The 17,718-nt window shown below is 40.2% G+C and overlaps 1 protein-coding gene across 2 annotated transcripts in view; it reads right to left on the bottom strand.

Moving 5' to 3' along the window:
* Positions 1–313: 313 nt before the first annotated feature.
* Positions 314–17,718, bottom strand: part of ttc13 (tetratricopeptide repeat domain 13) — a 32,182-nt gene continuing 14,777 nt past the window's right edge. Inside the window, exons 12-23 of one of the 2 annotated variants that reach the window (XM_050057900.1) lie at positions 16,511–16,667; positions 15,826–15,956; positions 15,603–15,735; positions 13,736–13,828; positions 13,423–13,506; positions 12,953–13,037; positions 10,656–10,762; positions 10,310–10,445; positions 8,717–8,796; positions 7,530–7,608; positions 5,254–5,333; positions 314–5,167 (exon numbers count right to left, since the gene is read on the bottom strand). In XM_050057900.1, coding sequence (XP_049913857.1) covers positions 5,053–5,167; positions 5,254–5,333; positions 7,530–7,608; positions 8,717–8,796; positions 10,310–10,445; positions 10,656–10,762; positions 12,953–13,037; positions 13,423–13,506; positions 13,736–13,828; positions 15,603–15,735; positions 15,826–15,956; positions 16,511–16,667 — 1,280 coding nt within the window. In that variant the 3' untranslated portion in view covers positions 314–5,052. Of the gene's footprint in view, positions 5,168–5,253; positions 5,334–7,529; positions 7,609–8,716; positions 8,797–10,309; positions 10,446–10,655; positions 10,766–12,952; positions 13,038–13,422; positions 13,507–13,735; positions 13,829–15,602; positions 15,736–15,825; positions 15,957–16,510; positions 16,668–17,718 lie in introns of both variants that reach the window. The other variant, XM_050057899.1, reaches the window with a different exon arrangement.

Here is a 17,718-nt window from a genome sequence, read left to right on the forward strand (position 1 = left end):
TTATTCTACTTAGACTCACAAGTCAGTCTTTAGACGCTTTGCTTAACTAAAGACTGATGACTTTCTCCCTGATTTTGTGTTTTTGTGTTTAGATGGGCGGATACAATTTCAGAGTTTCTTTCTTTCATGCCTATGTGTAACATTGGATATTGTATGTGTGCACCTGTCACTCTTGGCAGACTCGGCATATCAAATAAAATCTCGAACTGAAGGTGGCTACAGCGCTCAATTAAAAATTGACTCTACTGAGGTAAATTCTGAGATACTAAGTAAAAAAAAAAAAAAAAGATTACCAAGAAATGGACAGAGCCTGTTAAAATTGTCAGCCAGTTTTATTGACTGCTGAACATTCATTCACTCATTCAATTAAAAAAAAAAAACTCCCCTCCTTCAAGTTTCAAGCTTTAAGAGCCCACCGTAGCACTTAATGACTGGGTCACCCAGTGCAAAACAACAGAAAGAAAATGACGACCAGTCAGCACAATCATTGATATGGAAAAGAAAAAGTGACACAAAGCAGACTAAGGCAGGAAATAAATTAGATATGCCGCTGAGAAGATCAATTTGTTCTGACTTTGTGGATCTTATTAAATGACAAAATAAAGAAACTGGACATTCAATTATAAATTGACATTGAAATTAAAGAGAAAAAGTTTGTTCATAAGACTGAATACCTTTATCTGCTGAAATTGTTTCCTCCTTGTGCTTAAACCAACGTTGGTGAGTCTTTAAAAAACAGGCAGCAGCTGCATACACGCTAATTTAGCCTCAATATCGCTCAAGTTCTTTTGTTTCTTAAGGTTGTAAACATCACTTCCCATTCAGAGTAAATCATTTCCCCCTCACATATCACCCCAACAGCTTCAGTTTTATGATCTGTATCTGTGTGTGTTCAGTTTCCATGAAACAGACTCATTCTTTTAAATTAATAAATGGACACAACAGAAAACCAAACAAGAGATTTTAAAATTTAAAGCCAATTAAATGTCTTAATGAAGATTTCCGAAACCTTTTCATCCACTTTTTTTGGGGGGGGGTTTATCTGGGGTTTTCCCCAGATAAACTGTGATCTTGACAAGACAGAGATGAGGCTATGCAAAGTTAACTTAGTCACATATGTCGGGACCAGGGGAAAAAAATTGATGATTAAGACATTTGGAGATATATGAGCTCTCTCTCTCAAACTATTGCTCTCTCATACAAGCAAATTTAACCCATGAGATCATAAGAAAATCCAACTGGCATCTGATGCAAGCTAAAGGAATGATAGCAAAGACGATAACAGTATGTGGTGTGCTTTTACCCATATCTATAATTACTCCTCTACGAGACCCAACAGTCAGAGATGTCAGAGAACGTTCAGGTTTTATATCTGTGGCCAAATTTGGAGACAAATATCTACTGAGTACATGACAAAATGTTAGATCTTCTTATAATTATCATAATTATAGGACACCTATTAAGATAGGGTTTGTGATGACGTGGTCGACGTAACAATACATTTATGAGCTTCCTGTATTAACTGGGTTAATTACTCAATCTAACAGTCGTGTGAGGGAGGATGTCGGAGAACAGAGCCAGGTTTGAGAGATAATTTGATACCAAAATAAGATGAATTGTGGCTTTTTGAAACCAAATAATTCTCACCACTTTATAGAGAAAAGTTCTCAGTTCTCTTCAAGACCAAGGGGAAGAGTCACCGCCTGCTTCCCTAATGCGTCAAGTGCCACTATGAATTTAAAATGCAAACCACTACCATTAAAGCTAAGATGCTTGTGGAGAACTTCACACTGCTATAAACAACCAGGCTGCATTTAACCTTTATTATTTCGATGTGAGACATAGAGGCCGAATTATCGTGATGTTGCTCTAACGACAATCGCTTCTAGGTAGACAATTGGCAACTGATTTGAGTTGTGGAGATATGTTAAATCAGCCAACTTGTTTATTTCTGTTGTCGTTTTCAGCCGTAACCGTAACGTTTAAATGTTTAATGGTTTCTTTGGCGCTCATTTTATGAAGTATTGTGTGGACGGGGGCCAAAGCAAAACATATTTTAGCCACCTAGAAAAGTCAATCAGTTCAAGTGTACGCTACATTTGGAATACTTTCTCTGCTTCACTTTGCACAGTGACTGATCGAGGTAGCGGCAGACCAGCAACTTCAGTGTTCTGTGAAGTAAAATTACTGTTTTTGTCAATAGAGTCTGGTGGCTTTGCGATAACGGCATCAGTTCCCTGTTGTACAGGGCTGTCTGACAGCAAGGTAGAGCAGTTAAAATATTCTTAATACAGCGTACACTCTAACTGATACTGATTTTTAGGCGGGCCTTCTTTAGGCGTCTAAAAACGAAGCAGTTGAGGCAGCGTTTGCTCAAAACCACTTCATTTTATGAATGCGACGTGGGGGTTTCCTTGCCAAAGTTTACGTTTATAACAAATATTTTGATTGGTTTATAACATATTACCCTTATTTGTTAAGTCTTTCTGCCACAGTACATAGCTAGGTAGACATGAAGCTAGGGCTGCAACTAATCATTTCTATTACAAATTATTTATTGAAAAATGGAGGGATTAATCCATCAGCCTTAGGAATAAGAAAAAAATGTTGGCCATTGCTCCTTTTCTAGTTTTTATAGATTTGAATGAATTCTTCGGGGATTTACTATATTCTTTTTTTTTTAATTCTTAGCCCAAAATAACTGTTTCATATCGTCGTATAAGAATATTGATTTTGCACTGATGATCTGATATTTTCTTGTTTCTCAGTGGTGTCAAACTGAAAATGTAAAGAAAACTATGAAGCAACAAACTACTTCCAAAAATATAAGAAAATGCCCCACAGTCCAAGAGGATGTCTTCGAGTTGTCATTGTCCTAAAAACAGCCAAAAACCCAAATTTATTTAATTTAGTATAATGACATAAAACTCAGAACAACAGCATGTTTGATATTTTTGCTTGATCAGTCATTAAATAAATAATCTATGTTTTCTGATGGTCAACTAATGATTAACTGACAAATCTTTGAGGACTTACTGTCACAAAAAGCAACCAGTACCTCACTGACAATTCTCTAAAAATCTCTGACTGTTGCTCTCACACTAGTTCAGCAGCCAACCCATCTTAACACCAACCCGTTATTGGTCACGATAAAAGAAAGCGGGGTTCAACACCCGATAAGAGAAGTGACACTTCCTGCAAGTGTCGAGAAAACTAAACAAAATAGACTGCTTCAAGTATCCCGAGTGGAATTCAATAGCCCTGAAGGTTTTGGATTTAGAATTTTCTTTTTAAATCCCAGAACTCCTTCTCTGCTGATAGGCTGGACTCTGAGTGCGTGTATGTGTGCTCAGTGGTTCGAATTAAGTTTTAAAGTGCCAATTACAAACTAAACGTAACATCCAATTTAAAGTTCAAGGTAATCTAAAGCTGAGATTTAACCATGACTGACTAAGCAACATAAAATTGTTCATGCTGATGGTTCATGAGATGCACTGTGTGCTTTAGCTGGCCTATAAAGCAGAGAAAAAGAGAGGGTGGACAGAATCGCTTCTGCATCCCAAACTGTGACACCAATGTTCTCTGCCGTTCTCCCCAACAGCTGGAGTGTGGAAATATTGGGACTGATTGAAAGATGTGTTGTCACAAGCACCATAATGTCAGTGTGTTTTGTACCTGGACAAATGTTTGATTCAATATTGAGCTTTAAAAATTTATACAATTTGACCAAATGTGTCATATATTGTTTTAAAATAATTAAGAAGTGGTAATAAAAAATGTAGGCCTGGATGTTGCCAGTTGCTGGTACACCACGTGTTGAACTGGATCCCAGGAGCCAAATATTGCAGTCTAACGATCAGAGGTGGGACTAAGTCATTGCTTTGCAAGTCACAAGTAGGTCTCAAGTCCCGAGTTGGGTCCCAAATCAAGACTGGCAAGTCCTGGTTCAAGTCCCAAGTCTTAAACCTTGAGTTTGGAGACCTGAACAAGTCACAATGCAAAAAGAGTAATGATATATTAAATTAAATGCTTTCCAAATTTTGTATTTATTGTTAAAACGTTGTTGCACCTCCAACTGTAATTTAACTTTCAGATTATGTCGACGACAGCACAGTTTTTGTACGTAAATGAATTTATCTTTGGTATCATTTGTTTCCAACTGGCAGTCAGAAATGTAAAGATAGTTCTTATTGGTTTTCTCCTACAACCTGACTGGATGCAGTGGGATTGGTTCAAGCAAAGTGGATCATTTGGGGAATTAAGTGTCGACTTGCTGGGGATTAATAGGTTATGTTATGTTAGGCCTAACTGATTCAGGAAATGATGGAAAATGAATTTATTTCATGGTGCACTTTTTATTCTTTGGGCTTGCAGGAAGGTATCAACTATTTTCAAGTGAAAAAGCTCAATGCCAAGTGAAGTCACGAGTCATTGTCGAGTCTAAAGTAATCAAATTTGTTTGAAAGTCTAACTCAACTCCAAATCATGTCAATCAAGTCCACACCTCTGCTATCCATTGCCTACAAAGATTATCAAATCTACTGTGGGCTGATACACAGGTGTCCAAATAACCAGTCCCAGTGATGGTTGCTCTGTTTGTCTTTTGTTGTAATGTCTAATTTCAGGGTTTGTGACAACATAATGTATTCATAAGCCTCCAGTATGAGTGGTGTAAGAACTCAAACTATGAGTCATGTGTGAGGGAGGATGACAGAGAGCAGAGCAGGCTTTGAGGATGATTCAATACCAAAATAAGATTAACTGATCAAATAATTCTCGACCCTTCATCGAGGAAAAGTCTCTTTAAAATGTTTTGAATCTGTATTAATATCAGCTCAGTTCTATCCAGGACCAATATCTTCTTCCCAAATGTGTCAATAACACTATGAATTTAAAATTTAACCAATTACCATGAAAGCTAAGATGCTTTTGGAGAACTGAGCTCAGTTTAGTTTGGGCTGCAGAAGAAGACATTCCCTTTGTTCTGTCCAGTGTACGAGCTCCATTATTAAGACTTTATCAAATACACTTCTCTCCTGTGTGGAAGTTGTGTTAGGACTTCTTTGGACAGTGTGAAGACGAGTCTGTGTTGAGAACCTCGATCATTGTTCTGGTGGACGGGAAGGTCTCTGCTACAGACGGAAGACTCTGGTACCAACCTGGTAAACTGTTGAGGAAGAAACGTATTAAAGAAAAATAAGGGCTCCGCCAAGCAGAGGAATAACAAACTAATAGCATGATTTGTTTTCTCACCTCTTGAGATTCATCCAGTTCTTCGCTGTTTTACTGAAGCTGTCTGGACTGGGTGTGGTCATGGCCTCGAAATCCACCAGCTGCAACAATATTAAACAAACACAAACACTGGTTAGAGGACACACACGGTGGGTGCATTTCACTGCCTCTGAGGCCATGTCCACATAAATAAAAAAAAATTTCTGACTCTTTATGTCTACCTCCCTAATAAGGCCCCTAGGGTGGCATTTTTTCTTCAGAGTGAATGTTTTGGTCAGGCCCCCAGGAAGAGTGCTGGGCTTTGAAGTCAATTTGAAAAGACCAAACCGTGACATTACAACTTTAGGGTCCATCACGTGATGCCATGGGGCCCAAAAAGACTTTTTCTCTTAGACTTACACTGTTAACGACACATCTGTAAATCGATGGATTCACTTTTTTGAGCATCACAATCCCCACGAAATGATTTGTTTCATCGGGATTTAAATTCTATGGTCCAATAACATTTTGAAAGGAGCAAAGAGCAATTAAATGATTTCATCCCTATTCAAGTTAGAGGAGGGCTAAATCAGAAGCTAGCCAGCTCGGCCAGCGAAAGTCCCTAGTGCGCCTGTTCTATGGGCCCAACAATGCAGTAGATATGAGTAATTCTATACACAGAAAATCAAACTTTTGAGCTGCACGACGTTGTTTCTGAGTCAGACGGATTTTAGCATTGTCGGGGTTTGTTTGCCCTGCAGATTATAGGGGAATGCAAGGACTGATTATGTCCCGATCAACTGCTCCAGACCAGCCGTCGGGACATTCAGATGATTTTCTGACATGTTAGAAATTTTGGTCAGCCATCGTCAGGCCCTTGCACAGTTAAAGCAGAGCTACAGGTCGATTCCCCCAAGATCATTGCCTCTTTGTTCACTGCGCCTGTCCGAAGTAGCAGACGGAGCATCTGTAAGCAAATACAACGCTCTGAAACTGCAATGGCAACAAGACTGGTCATATGGACGGAAAATATGGAAGCCAGGATGGTCAATCTGTGGCAACAGCATATGTTTCAGCACACAGGATGGCACAGATTATCAAGGCAGCTCATTTCTGCCTTGTTAGCATTATTGTGAACCTTACTGTTACTGTGTAACTTTCAACTACCTGCCTCAAAGCTTTAAAAAAAAATCTTTGTTGATCATTGTCAATAGCCAGAACAGTCTGCAGGAGCTCACTGGCTGTACAATGTGAGCACATACAGTGTGAGCTGTCATGTTGTGAACTGACAATCATAAATAGCGAGCTTCACCTTTGCATCACAGACGATTTACTTGTACAGGAGGAGTTGGAGTGTATACCCAGCTTTAGGTAAAAAGTAGTAAGGGAAAATGTTAAGAAGTCAAATTTCTCTTGCGGTATGAAGGTAAAGTTGCCAGAAATTCAACTACCTTGTTTGCAAGCAAAACTTAGGTTTGGAAAGGCAGAATCGCAGCATGTACACCAAAAAATATCATTAAAATGAAAAGAGTGAAAAAGAAAAACTCTATTTTGAACTCATGTCCTCCTCCTCCTCAGGTAGGCTCATATTATGAACAGTTTCTTTGTGTTTGTTCTCTCTTTTCGAGGTTTTTATTCATTCATTAAGACTCATAAATCACCAGACATTCCTTAGTCGACCAAACAGAAACTTGGACATCACGGGGACATTTAACAACGTGCCTGGCTGAAAAAAAGCTGACCTCAGGTGAACCTTTCCTGAGCTTCAGCTTTCTAACACCTGATCAGATTTCTGCACTGTCTTATTTCCTTCCAATGGGATTTTGTTTCAGGAACAATGTGTCTGCTTGGCCGAAGCAACGTAGGTCCGAATTTCAGCCAAGTTTCTTCTTCCTCCAGACGGATGGAATGAATGTTACAAACAATCGGATAGGCTTTGTATCCACGAGCGGAGATGATAGCAGGCTCTTATGTAACGTACACCTTTCATTTGGACAAAGGGACAATAACAAGAGTCACTGATCCTCAACTAGTCTTTAACTGAGTGTATTGTTTCTTTTCTTTGCTCAGACATGGAATGCGTAACAAGAAGCTGTTGGAGTGATGGATTTTTTGTCATTCAGACATACTGTAGGTGTCCCCTCTGTAAACTGCTTTATCCAAATAAAGAGCCATGCGCTTGCTGTGGACTTCACGTTAATCTGATGGCATTTTACTTAGACTTGTACCATGTTGAAAGTGTACGTTAAAGTCATAACAGAAATCCTCCAAGGTCAGACCATGTAAGAGGTGCATGTCTGGAAGGGGCTAATGTTTACCTTTCCTTTCGGGATCCTGCCAATGACCTCTTTGCCACTGGCCATCAGTGCCCCCATCACAACTGAGTAGGCCACAACACTGAGGAGAAGCAGATCAGGAAAACACCTTTACACACTAGTATCACCATGACAATTAAAGCTCTTTCTGCTCTGTAGCACGCTAACGGTAGAACATGCTGTTCTTGGAACATAAATCAGATGTCAACTGTAAATTACTGTTTATAAGAAGAGTTTCTAGTTCTTGCCAAAGGCTATCTGCCTCGCACAGTAGTTGTACCTGTCACAGATAGGGTTGCAAAAGGTCGTAACATTTCTGGAAAATTTCCAAGCAAAGATTTTCTTAATTTCCATTTTAAAATCGTGCATCACAGTGAACATATGTGGGGGAAATACACATAAACGAAGACAAATCGAGCGCCCTGCAGAGCAGCGTCCACGTCTCCTTGATTCATGGACAGCCAGGTAACGATAATGTTTAATGTTTGCCCTAAGCTTCGGCATTGTTTGTCACTGTTGTGAAATTAATCCCCAATAAAAACACCTCAGTACAGCCAGACTAATTTAGGCAATAACCCACAACTAATTTTAACAAAGACAGAAGAAGGCTAGTCTGGCATAAAACAACACCGTCTCCCTCCAACTCTCCGGCTAATTCGGTTTCATTAGCTGCCTGTGGCGAGCAGAGACAGACGCTTAATTGCTTTCCCACTTCTACATGTCTTTATAAACCAAAGCTCAACTTGAAATATTGTTTACACCTCCCATACAGCGGCTTTGACTCGAACAATTCTGACATGCGTTTTGGTGCTGCATGAACACGCCATGCGCAAAGAGCACAAAGCTGCAGCCGCTGCAGGTGTCTGTTCTCTAGGAATTATTTAATTAAATTATTTAGAAGATAATGGTTGGTTTATTATTTGGTTGTATTTGACAAATTACTTTGTCTGCTTTTGATATGGTTAAAGGTTAGTTTCTATCTGCAGCCAACAACTTCTTCTCTGTAGCTGTTGTGCATACAAAAACAACTTACACCACTTCCTAAAGCCCCCCAAAATTCCCGCTAATTCCCATGGAAAGCCCCCAACTTGAATATTCCTGGAAATTGTCAACCCTTGTCACAGATTACAGAGGACCCCAAATTCTCTTTCTCCCATGGGTAATTAAATTGTCAAAGTGTTAAATGTTACCTGGATCCTCTGGAGAGGGGCATGAGGTTGCAGAAGTAATAAACCAAGGAGAGGATCAGATTACACACAGCGTCTGCATCCTGAAAGAACAAAAGTCGTGACAGAGAGTTAACTGTAAGGTCACGAACCGGCTCGGAGCGAGAGTTTCTACAGACGTGTCCTCCATTTTTAACTGTCTTCACTGTGTACTGTCTTTGTTTAAAGCAGAGAGGGCTGCAGGCTTAATAACAAGAAACAAGAGTCTAAACACAAAGAGAGGTTTTTCATATTATTCCAAGTATCTGTTTCAGGTCACAGTCAATAATCTTGTGTAGCTGGTTCACTAACAAGAGAGGCATTGTTGGGTGTCATCGCAGCGATCAGTATAAATCAAGTAACTATAACAGAAAGCTAAACAACAAGAGAAACTCAGTCTCCGTTGAACAGGCAGAGTATTTATTGATTGAAAATGCTTCTTTCATGGTTTTATGATATTTCACTGAGTCGGTTTTTCCCAGCAGTTAGTCTGAAATTCATCTACAGCAGCCAGCTGGAGAACACTGTCAGCTCTAACCTGCACAGTGATCGATTTGTAAAATAACTCCAGAGAATTTATTAAATTCTCTTCCTACTTTTCCTGTCTAGAAAAGTAAAATCTGGGGTACTGCTGCAGAGGGAAAGACTGTAAGGAGAAAATCTCAGTTGCAAAATGTGTCGACTGTTGTCAGATGCTTAACAAGAGCTGAGTCACTGATATTCTGGCTGACAACTCGAGATGAGGTTAAATATTTTACATGTGTAACAGACCAGTTCACCATTTTCCTGTCTGTGTCTTGTAATTATCTGTCCTCCTGCTGCAATGACCCATGAAGGACGATTTAAAAGATCAGCTCACTCAAAAAACAAAAGTCTGCAATAGATGTAACTGCAACATAATCTGACACTTACAATTATTTTCCCTATTAATCAATTTATTTATTGTACAAGAAATGTTATAAATATTGAAACATGGCCATTTTTCTGCCCAAAAGCCCAAGTCGACATCTTCAAATGTCTTGTTTTCTCTGACCAACAGTCCAAAAACTAAAGACAAACAATTTACAGTAATATAAAACAGAAAAAAAAGCAGATAATCCTCATATTTCAGAAGCTGGAATCAGAAAATATTAGCCAAAAAGTTTGGCGATTAACTCTCTGTCGACTGACAATTCAAAGGATCTTCTATTCTTTCAGCTCACATCTTATTTGTAGAGATTAAAGGGAAACACCCCAAATGTTGGTGAAGATTCTCAGACTAGCTTGAGTTTCTTGAAGACGTTTCACCTCACATCTAAGAGGCTTCTTCAGTTTCTTTCAGTTTCTCTCTAGAAACCGAAGAAGCCTCTTAGATGTGAGGTGAAACGTCTTCAAGAAAGTCAAGCACCACACACCAGGACAACCCGGGATTAAGGGAAGTTTGTTTGAGCTGTTTAAAGCAGTGAAGACAATATCCTGCTGCTAACTGTTTGCATCAGGAACTGTCCACAAATGTAATGTTTCATGCCATCTCACAAATCAGAGTATTGAATATGCTTCTGCTTCTTGTTATGTGTGGAATGCAGAGATAAATCTTACCCCTAGTTCTGTAGACAGCATTAACGCCTTCCCTTTGGCGGTGAGGTCTTTATAGATGGACTCTATCTCTGACTGGTACTGCTGCGTCCGCTCTTCTGTCGTCTGTGTCTCTACTGAGAATAACATGTTGCCCACCCTAAAACACAGAAACCAGATCACAGGTAGAAATAAGTGGTCACTTAATCTGCCATTGCCTGCTGTATTAATGAGTTCTGAAACACCTGCCAACATTTACATACATTTTTACTTGCAGCTAATAACCCATCCTGGCATTTGATAAATAAAGGTTGACACCTAAAATATACTGCAGGAAAAAGGGGGAGACTGTCATTTCATTTCACTGTACCTGTCTCCAGTGATGGTGATGGTAAAACCGTCATACTCTTTCCCATGATCCTTCACGCTCGGCACCTTGGAGTTGACCGTGAAGCCATCTCTGGTTTTACTATTGAACTGCTTCAGGAAATAAACACACAAACAACCATTCTAGGTTTTCACTGATGTCGCTTCAGTGCTCTGACAGTAAAACATTGTACGTTACAAACTGACTAAATGTCAAGCTTGAGTTATTTCTTTACTTGGAAACATCATGTAACAAAACAATCTCAACTCAAGGCCCTGGCAGGCTTCCAGAGAGTGAAGCCTAGCTTGTCTCTAACGATTCCCCCCATTGTAATCCACACTGAAAAATCCCTCTGTAAGATGAACTGTTTGCTTAGACACAAAAATAAAACTGGTTCAGTATAATTGTCCATTTTGAAAGTCTAGTTATCAAAAACTCTCAACTTGTCTGACTGCCCGCACATTATAACGTCCAAAAACTCACCCTACTGGCGACATTATGAAAAGGTGGGTAACACTTTACTTGAAGGTATCTACATAAGAGTGACATGACACTGTCATAACTATGACATGACACTCATGAACTTGTCATGATTATGTACATGTCATGAACGCTTATGACTGCTGTCATTAAGTGTCATTCGGTTTTTGTAATGACAAGATGACATTGTTTGGGTTGTCTTGATTATGACAACTTGACATTAGTCTAAGTGACATTACCAGAAGTTGTCTTTGTCATGACAAGTTGACATTAACAAGAAATGTACCTCTTATTGTGTTTATGACAAGTTGACATAATGATTATCATTGTTATGACAAAGACATCTTCTGGTAATGTCATCCTGGTTAATGTCAAGTTGTCATTATAAGGACATCCCAAACAAATTTAATGTCAACTTGTCATGACAAAGACAACTCCTGATAATGTCACTTTGATTAATGTCAAGTTGTCATAATCAAGACAACCCAAACAATGTCAACTTGTCATGACAAATACATCTTCTGGTAATGTCACTTTAATTAATGTCAAGTTGTCATAATCAAGACAACCCAAACAATGTCGACTTGTCATTACAATAAACGAATGACACTTAATGACAGCAGTCATAAATGTTAATGACATGTACATAATGTTCATGACAGGTTCATGACCGTCACCCTTATGCTGATACCTTCAAGTAAAGTGTTACCAAAAGGTGCCACCTGCTACTCAGCTCTAACACACTCGCACCGATGAAACAGCCATTGGGAGCAATTTGGGGTTCAGTATCTTGCTTAAGGATACTTCAACATGCAGACTGGAGGAGCCGGGGATCGAACCGATGATCTTCCGAATGGTGGATGACCCACTCTACTTCCTGAGCCACAGCCAATCCTTACATATATATATAATTATACTCGCAAATGTTACAAATGGAATTATAAATGAGATTTTATGCATTTAAACCGAACTTTTTTGGCCTCCAGTTTTTAAAAAATCTGCGTCCATACGAGCGGTGTAATAAAAATACCTCCGTCCACAAGACACCGCAAATTCCACTATCAAGCAATGTAATACACATGCCAAAGCAGTAGGTGGCGATATAAGGCCATTGTAGCCAATCAGAAGGCAGTAAAACGTCATTACCGGAAAAACAACAAGCGTACTATTATGCAGCAGGAGCAGTCTCCGTAATAGCACACTCTTGCGCCTCTGTTGCTGGATGTGGTTGAGTAGTGTTAGTTGTATGATACAGCCACAAAGTGCTGATATGCTGCTAAATAGCAGCAGTATTTTGTTTAGGTCCATCCTCAAATCGTCTTTCGCACACACTGGATCGGGTAATAACACAGCTGTTTTCTGTTTACGTCGCACACTGTGAAGTCATACAATGGAGACGAGACAAAATAACTGCGGTTATCCTGTCCACACATGACTGACACCGGACTTTTCCAGAAAGTTCACCCTGGACTCCGGTTACAAATAACTCCGGTTACAGGGGCCCAAAACTGCAGTTACGTGTGGATGAAAGGCCAAACCGTGAGCAAAGAGTCACGGTTTTATAAATACCTGCGTTGGTGTGGACAGCCCCTAGGATTGGCTCCTCCAATCCATTTACTTATTTCCATGGCAACTGAGCAATCTGCTAATGAAGAGGACCATGTGATACAATCTAAAACTTTAGAAAAAGCAAGACAGGGGACCTTGAGTTGAGAGTCTTTTATAATCTTCTTTTAAATTGAGTTATTTTTGACGTGCACACATCATCTTTGTCTCTATTTATTTCCATCTCAACTAATTTTCCCGCTTTTCGTCCTTACCTTCATTATAGGAAGCAGGTCTTCTACTTTATTCACATTTTCAAGGGCCTGTCGGACCTCTAAGAGTCCTCTGGGGTTGTACGCCCTGACACACAAAACAGGAACTTGTTAGTGACAGGTGCAGTAAGGAAACTCATGAGGAAAAAAATATTCACTACATTTCCTCAACATGCAAAATTAATACAGTCTGGAGGGAAAAAGTATTTACATACTGCTACATCGTAGGCAGCATACAGTAGGCACACATTACATAACTGCTGCCAAATAATCAGGTGAGACATGCTGATGCTCGCCATAAGTATGTAGATATCAGTGGGTCAAGGCCAGGCTGCCAATTTAGTTTTGTATGAATGTTAGTGATGGAAAGAAACTAAACAACTGGAAGTACTGCAGCAACTCAGGCAGTGCAGGATTTTATGAAAGGTGTTTTTAAGTCACAGAAAACTGGCTGAAGTTTTGGTATAATTTACCCGTGGTACACCAGTATTCTGTCTTTGATGAAGTCGAGGATGTTGTCAAAGTAGGCCAGGTATCTGATGTTGATAATCTGTCCCCTGAAGCAAAAAGAAAAAACAGATGCTTTCATATGAAGATGTGCTTTCAGAAACCAAGGCTACACTGAATTCAAAATGGAGGAAACTGGGTCAGATTACAAGGAATTCAAATAAATGTTTTCACACTACAAAGAGGAGAAAATCCCCACAGCAAGGCCACGAGGAAACTCAAGTTACTCGAGGGACTAACGAGAGTGTCTGATGCTGTCTTCCAGGGCCAACTTGTTACCTGATGAGATTGATGTGATTGTTGAAGCCCCGACTGAGACTCCTGGCGGGCATCTGGTCTAACCACAGGACTGGCTGGTCTGGGTCCGCGATCCTGCGAGCACAGGAAAAGCCTGCTTAGTCTGTCAACACTGGAATCCAATCAGCTAAAGACCAAAGACTCCTCAGTCACAGTTTACTTTGTTACACGTCTGTATGTGGTTTGTTTAATTTGATGCTATCGGCAAACCATGAGGAGGAAATAAAAGTGATTGACATATAACAGTAAAGAGATTTTAGCACTGTCACATCATCACTGTGCTTTAACTTTTCTGGTGACCACATGAGGACAGAGCTGAATATGACCTTCAGTCTAGACCGTACTTAGTAATACATGAGAAGTTGTTGGCTATCACGTTTCAACATCTGTCTTCTTCTTCTTCCTTTAATCCCGTGTGTTTTAGGGTCATTTCCTGGAGATGATTAGGATTCCACAGTCACTTCTGAGCTGCACTTAATTCATCTTGGAATATGAGTTTTGGTCGCTGCCATCTAGCCAAACTTAGCTTACACTTGGGTGCTTAAAGAGTAACTCTAAAGACTAAATCCACTTTTTAATAGATGACGTCTACAGTCACTATATTATACCGTGCATTGACACAGGTCTATAGAGTTCATTACAAACAGATTATTTGATAGTAATTCTGTCCTCTAGACTCCCAAAAAATTCATTTTTAATAGAGTCAATAAACATATACTCATTATTCATCATGTATTTTTCTGTTACCCCTGATGTGAGCTAACAAAAAGTGGTGTGGCATTTACTATCTGCACTCCATCTGTGCTCAGGTGATGTCATGATGATCAGTAGATAAGAAACAATGGTATCAGGAACAGGTTGGTACACAGTGTTTTTTTAGTTTAAGAAACAATGGTGGCGTAGCGTAGGGAGTAGAAGGGTTTTTTGGGGGGAGTTTTTCCTTATCTGCCGTGAGGGTCCAAGGACAGAGGGATGTCGAATGCTGGTAAAGCTCTCTGAGGTTAACTGTGATTTGTGATACTGGGCTTTATAAATAAAATTTAATTAAATTGAAAATCAGAGGGCGTAACGATAGGAGGGCATTTCCAACTAGGCCAACAACAGGAGGGGAATGTGAACAGCGTAAAAGGTGAATGTAATATTGAGACTGTTAAGTCAGCTCCTAAAACCAGCTCAGTTTTTGAGTGTAATCTTTGTAGACTCACAGTAAATCTGTTTTACCTTGACCTCTGAAGGACTGAACTGTTTATTGGGAACACAATCAGTGTGGGTAAAGCTCTAATGCAACTGGCCTGACAACAGATTTTATCGCACAGTATACTAGGCAAGATTTTCCTGAAAAACAATGTATTAAGTCATACAAATGTAATCCCTCTCAATCATCACTTATGAACCAATAGAGGTGTGTGACCGTGAATTTACCTTACTCTGCCCTCTGCCTGTGTTTTATGTTTATTCTTATTTTGCTGTTTTCCTGACATCAATGGGTGTGTTGCCCCCATCATGAGGTCGAACTTTATAATAAAGGTAGCATCCAAGAGGAAGCTATGAAAATTAGGGATTCAAATGCCTGAAAAACTCAAAAAAAAATCACCAAGGGGACAAAGCCTAGAAGGTGCTGGTGAGCACTGAAGGAGAGGATGGGGATAAACAGTGACGTAGAGTTGGCCTGTTTTCTGTTGGACAGGTAGGTGCTGGATTTTAGCTTAGTTACCTTGCTACAGTATCGGCTTTTCCATTACAACAAATGTAATAATCCTACAAGAATAGTCATTTCAGTGTACGTACAAGTAGTGTAGGCAGGAGGAGCCATGTTTGAATGTTGTGTTTACCTTTAAAAAGTCCTCACCTTCTCCATTTAACGGCTATGTCGAACATGTCTCTCCACTGCATTTGCCTGGTCTTGCCGTTGACTCTGACTTTGGAGTTGCTCCACGTTCGATGCATTGCCTGCATCACCTCCAGGGTTGCTAAACCCATGGCTGAAAAAAAGCACAAACAACTCTTATTGTTTTCTGTTGTTGTTGATACTTAAAAGTATCTCTATAGTCTACATCATTCACCGGTGGTACCTCTGTGTATTCTCCTATTTGGTAAGAAACCAGGAGTGTCGTATTGCATTAGCGCCCCCAGGTGGTCGGCTGTGCAGATCAGCTTCTGGACTTCACTGTTGTAGCTGTCGAAGTTCTGCGGCAGCACATCTCTGCAAAACCACAAACACAGAAAGACAAACTGTAGAGGATGAACTTTGTCAAAGCTTTCATGCAGTGTTTTTTTTTCAGGACTGGAGTGGAGTGGGGCCACCTGCCAAACCTCTGAAACTGTGCTGTAAAACAGAAGCAACAAGTTTCAGTCTGCTGACAGGGGCATAAAAACATCTGTCTGAAGAACTCTGGGGCATTGATGTCATATGGAAAAGATGGCAGGTGTTGGCTTTCAACCACAAGACACTGTTTGCTTCAGCTGTGGGCTCACGGAAATTGCTACGGTTCAGGAAATTAGGATAATGACATCCTGATTTCTGAGATGACGCACTTGAGGTTAAGTGCAGGACACACTTTATTAACTTCTATTAAAACCAAGTAAATGTATGAATATTATCTGTTATTGGCTGTAACATGCTCTCTGTATAAACAGTATTATTATATTAAATCCCATTCATATCTACAGCAATAACTTGGTTTGATCTCAGAGCAATATCTGCAAGGACAAGGATAAAAAACATCATTAGAGCTTACAGTAGTGAATCAAACCTACTTAATATGTGGCTGCAGGCCCGGCTGTTCTTCATAGTCTTCTATTAGAAAAGGCAGGTTCTTGGCCCAGTGGTTCTTAAAGTTCCCCGGTAAGTCCTGATCCACATTGTACTCTGCTACTGGGATGTCGAGGTGGGAGTGCAGGTAGCGAGAGTACTCTGGTAGAGAAACAAAGTGGGGTAAAGCCAGGAGAGAATATAGGATTATATTATGAATCAATCAAGTTTTTGGTTAATACTCTGACTGACATCACTGACAGGTGAATTGAGTAACATTCATCATCTTGTTACAATGCGATGTTCTGCTGGGGAACCTTTTGTCCTGCATTCATGCTGACGCCACTTTACGTGCTCCATGCACCACAACACCGTTGCCGACCAAGTACAGCCCACATAGCACTCACCGATGGCAGTGCCCTCCCCAGCAGGACAATGCACCACGCCACAGTGCAAAAACTGCTCAGGAATGGCCCCAAGAACGTGACAAAGAGCTCAAGCCATCAACCTGGCCACAAAATTCCCCATGTCCAAATCCAATTGAGCATCTGTGGAACATGGGGGAACCCCACCTCACAACCCTCAGGACTCAAATGATCCACCGCCAACACCTTGGTGCTAGACACCACAGGACACCCCCAGAGTTCCATACGTGTCCATGCATCGACAGGTCAGAGCCAAGTCTAATCCTAGGAGCAGCATGTCCCACAGATGTTCATTTGGCTTAGAATCTAGGGAATTTTGAGGCCAGGTTGATGCCTTGAGCTCTTTGTCACGTTGCAGCTATTCCTGATGCGCTCCCCTGCTGGGGGGATGGGGGACTGCCATTGGGGAGTGCTGTAGGGGGTAACCTGTTCTGCAACAGTGTTTTGGTGGTTGCAGTGTGTTAAGTAGCATCCAGATGAATGCCAGGACCCAAAGTTTCCCAGCAGAACACTGCATTGTAACACGACAATCAATGTTTATTCATCCACTTATTAGAGGTTTTAATGTTTTGGCTGATTGGTGAAGATTTTCATACATGTAACTTTTTAATGTTTAGTGTTTTTTAGTGATTTACAGCATTTTCCTTTCTTCCTATCTACCGTGTGTATTTCTGTTGATCTGATTGCTGCATATAATTTCTCTTACAGGGATAAAAAAGTCAGTAGTAACTGACTGATTCTCAGATCAATTCTTGATGACTGGTGGTATGTTGATCAAAGTTTTATAT

Source organism: Epinephelus moara, chromosome 12 (genome assembly GCF_006386435.1).
Source record: "Epinephelus moara isolate mb chromosome 12, YSFRI_EMoa_1.0, whole genome shotgun sequence".
In the NCBI taxonomy this organism is placed as follows: domain Eukaryota; kingdom Metazoa; phylum Chordata; class Actinopteri; order Perciformes; family Serranidae; genus Epinephelus; species Epinephelus moara.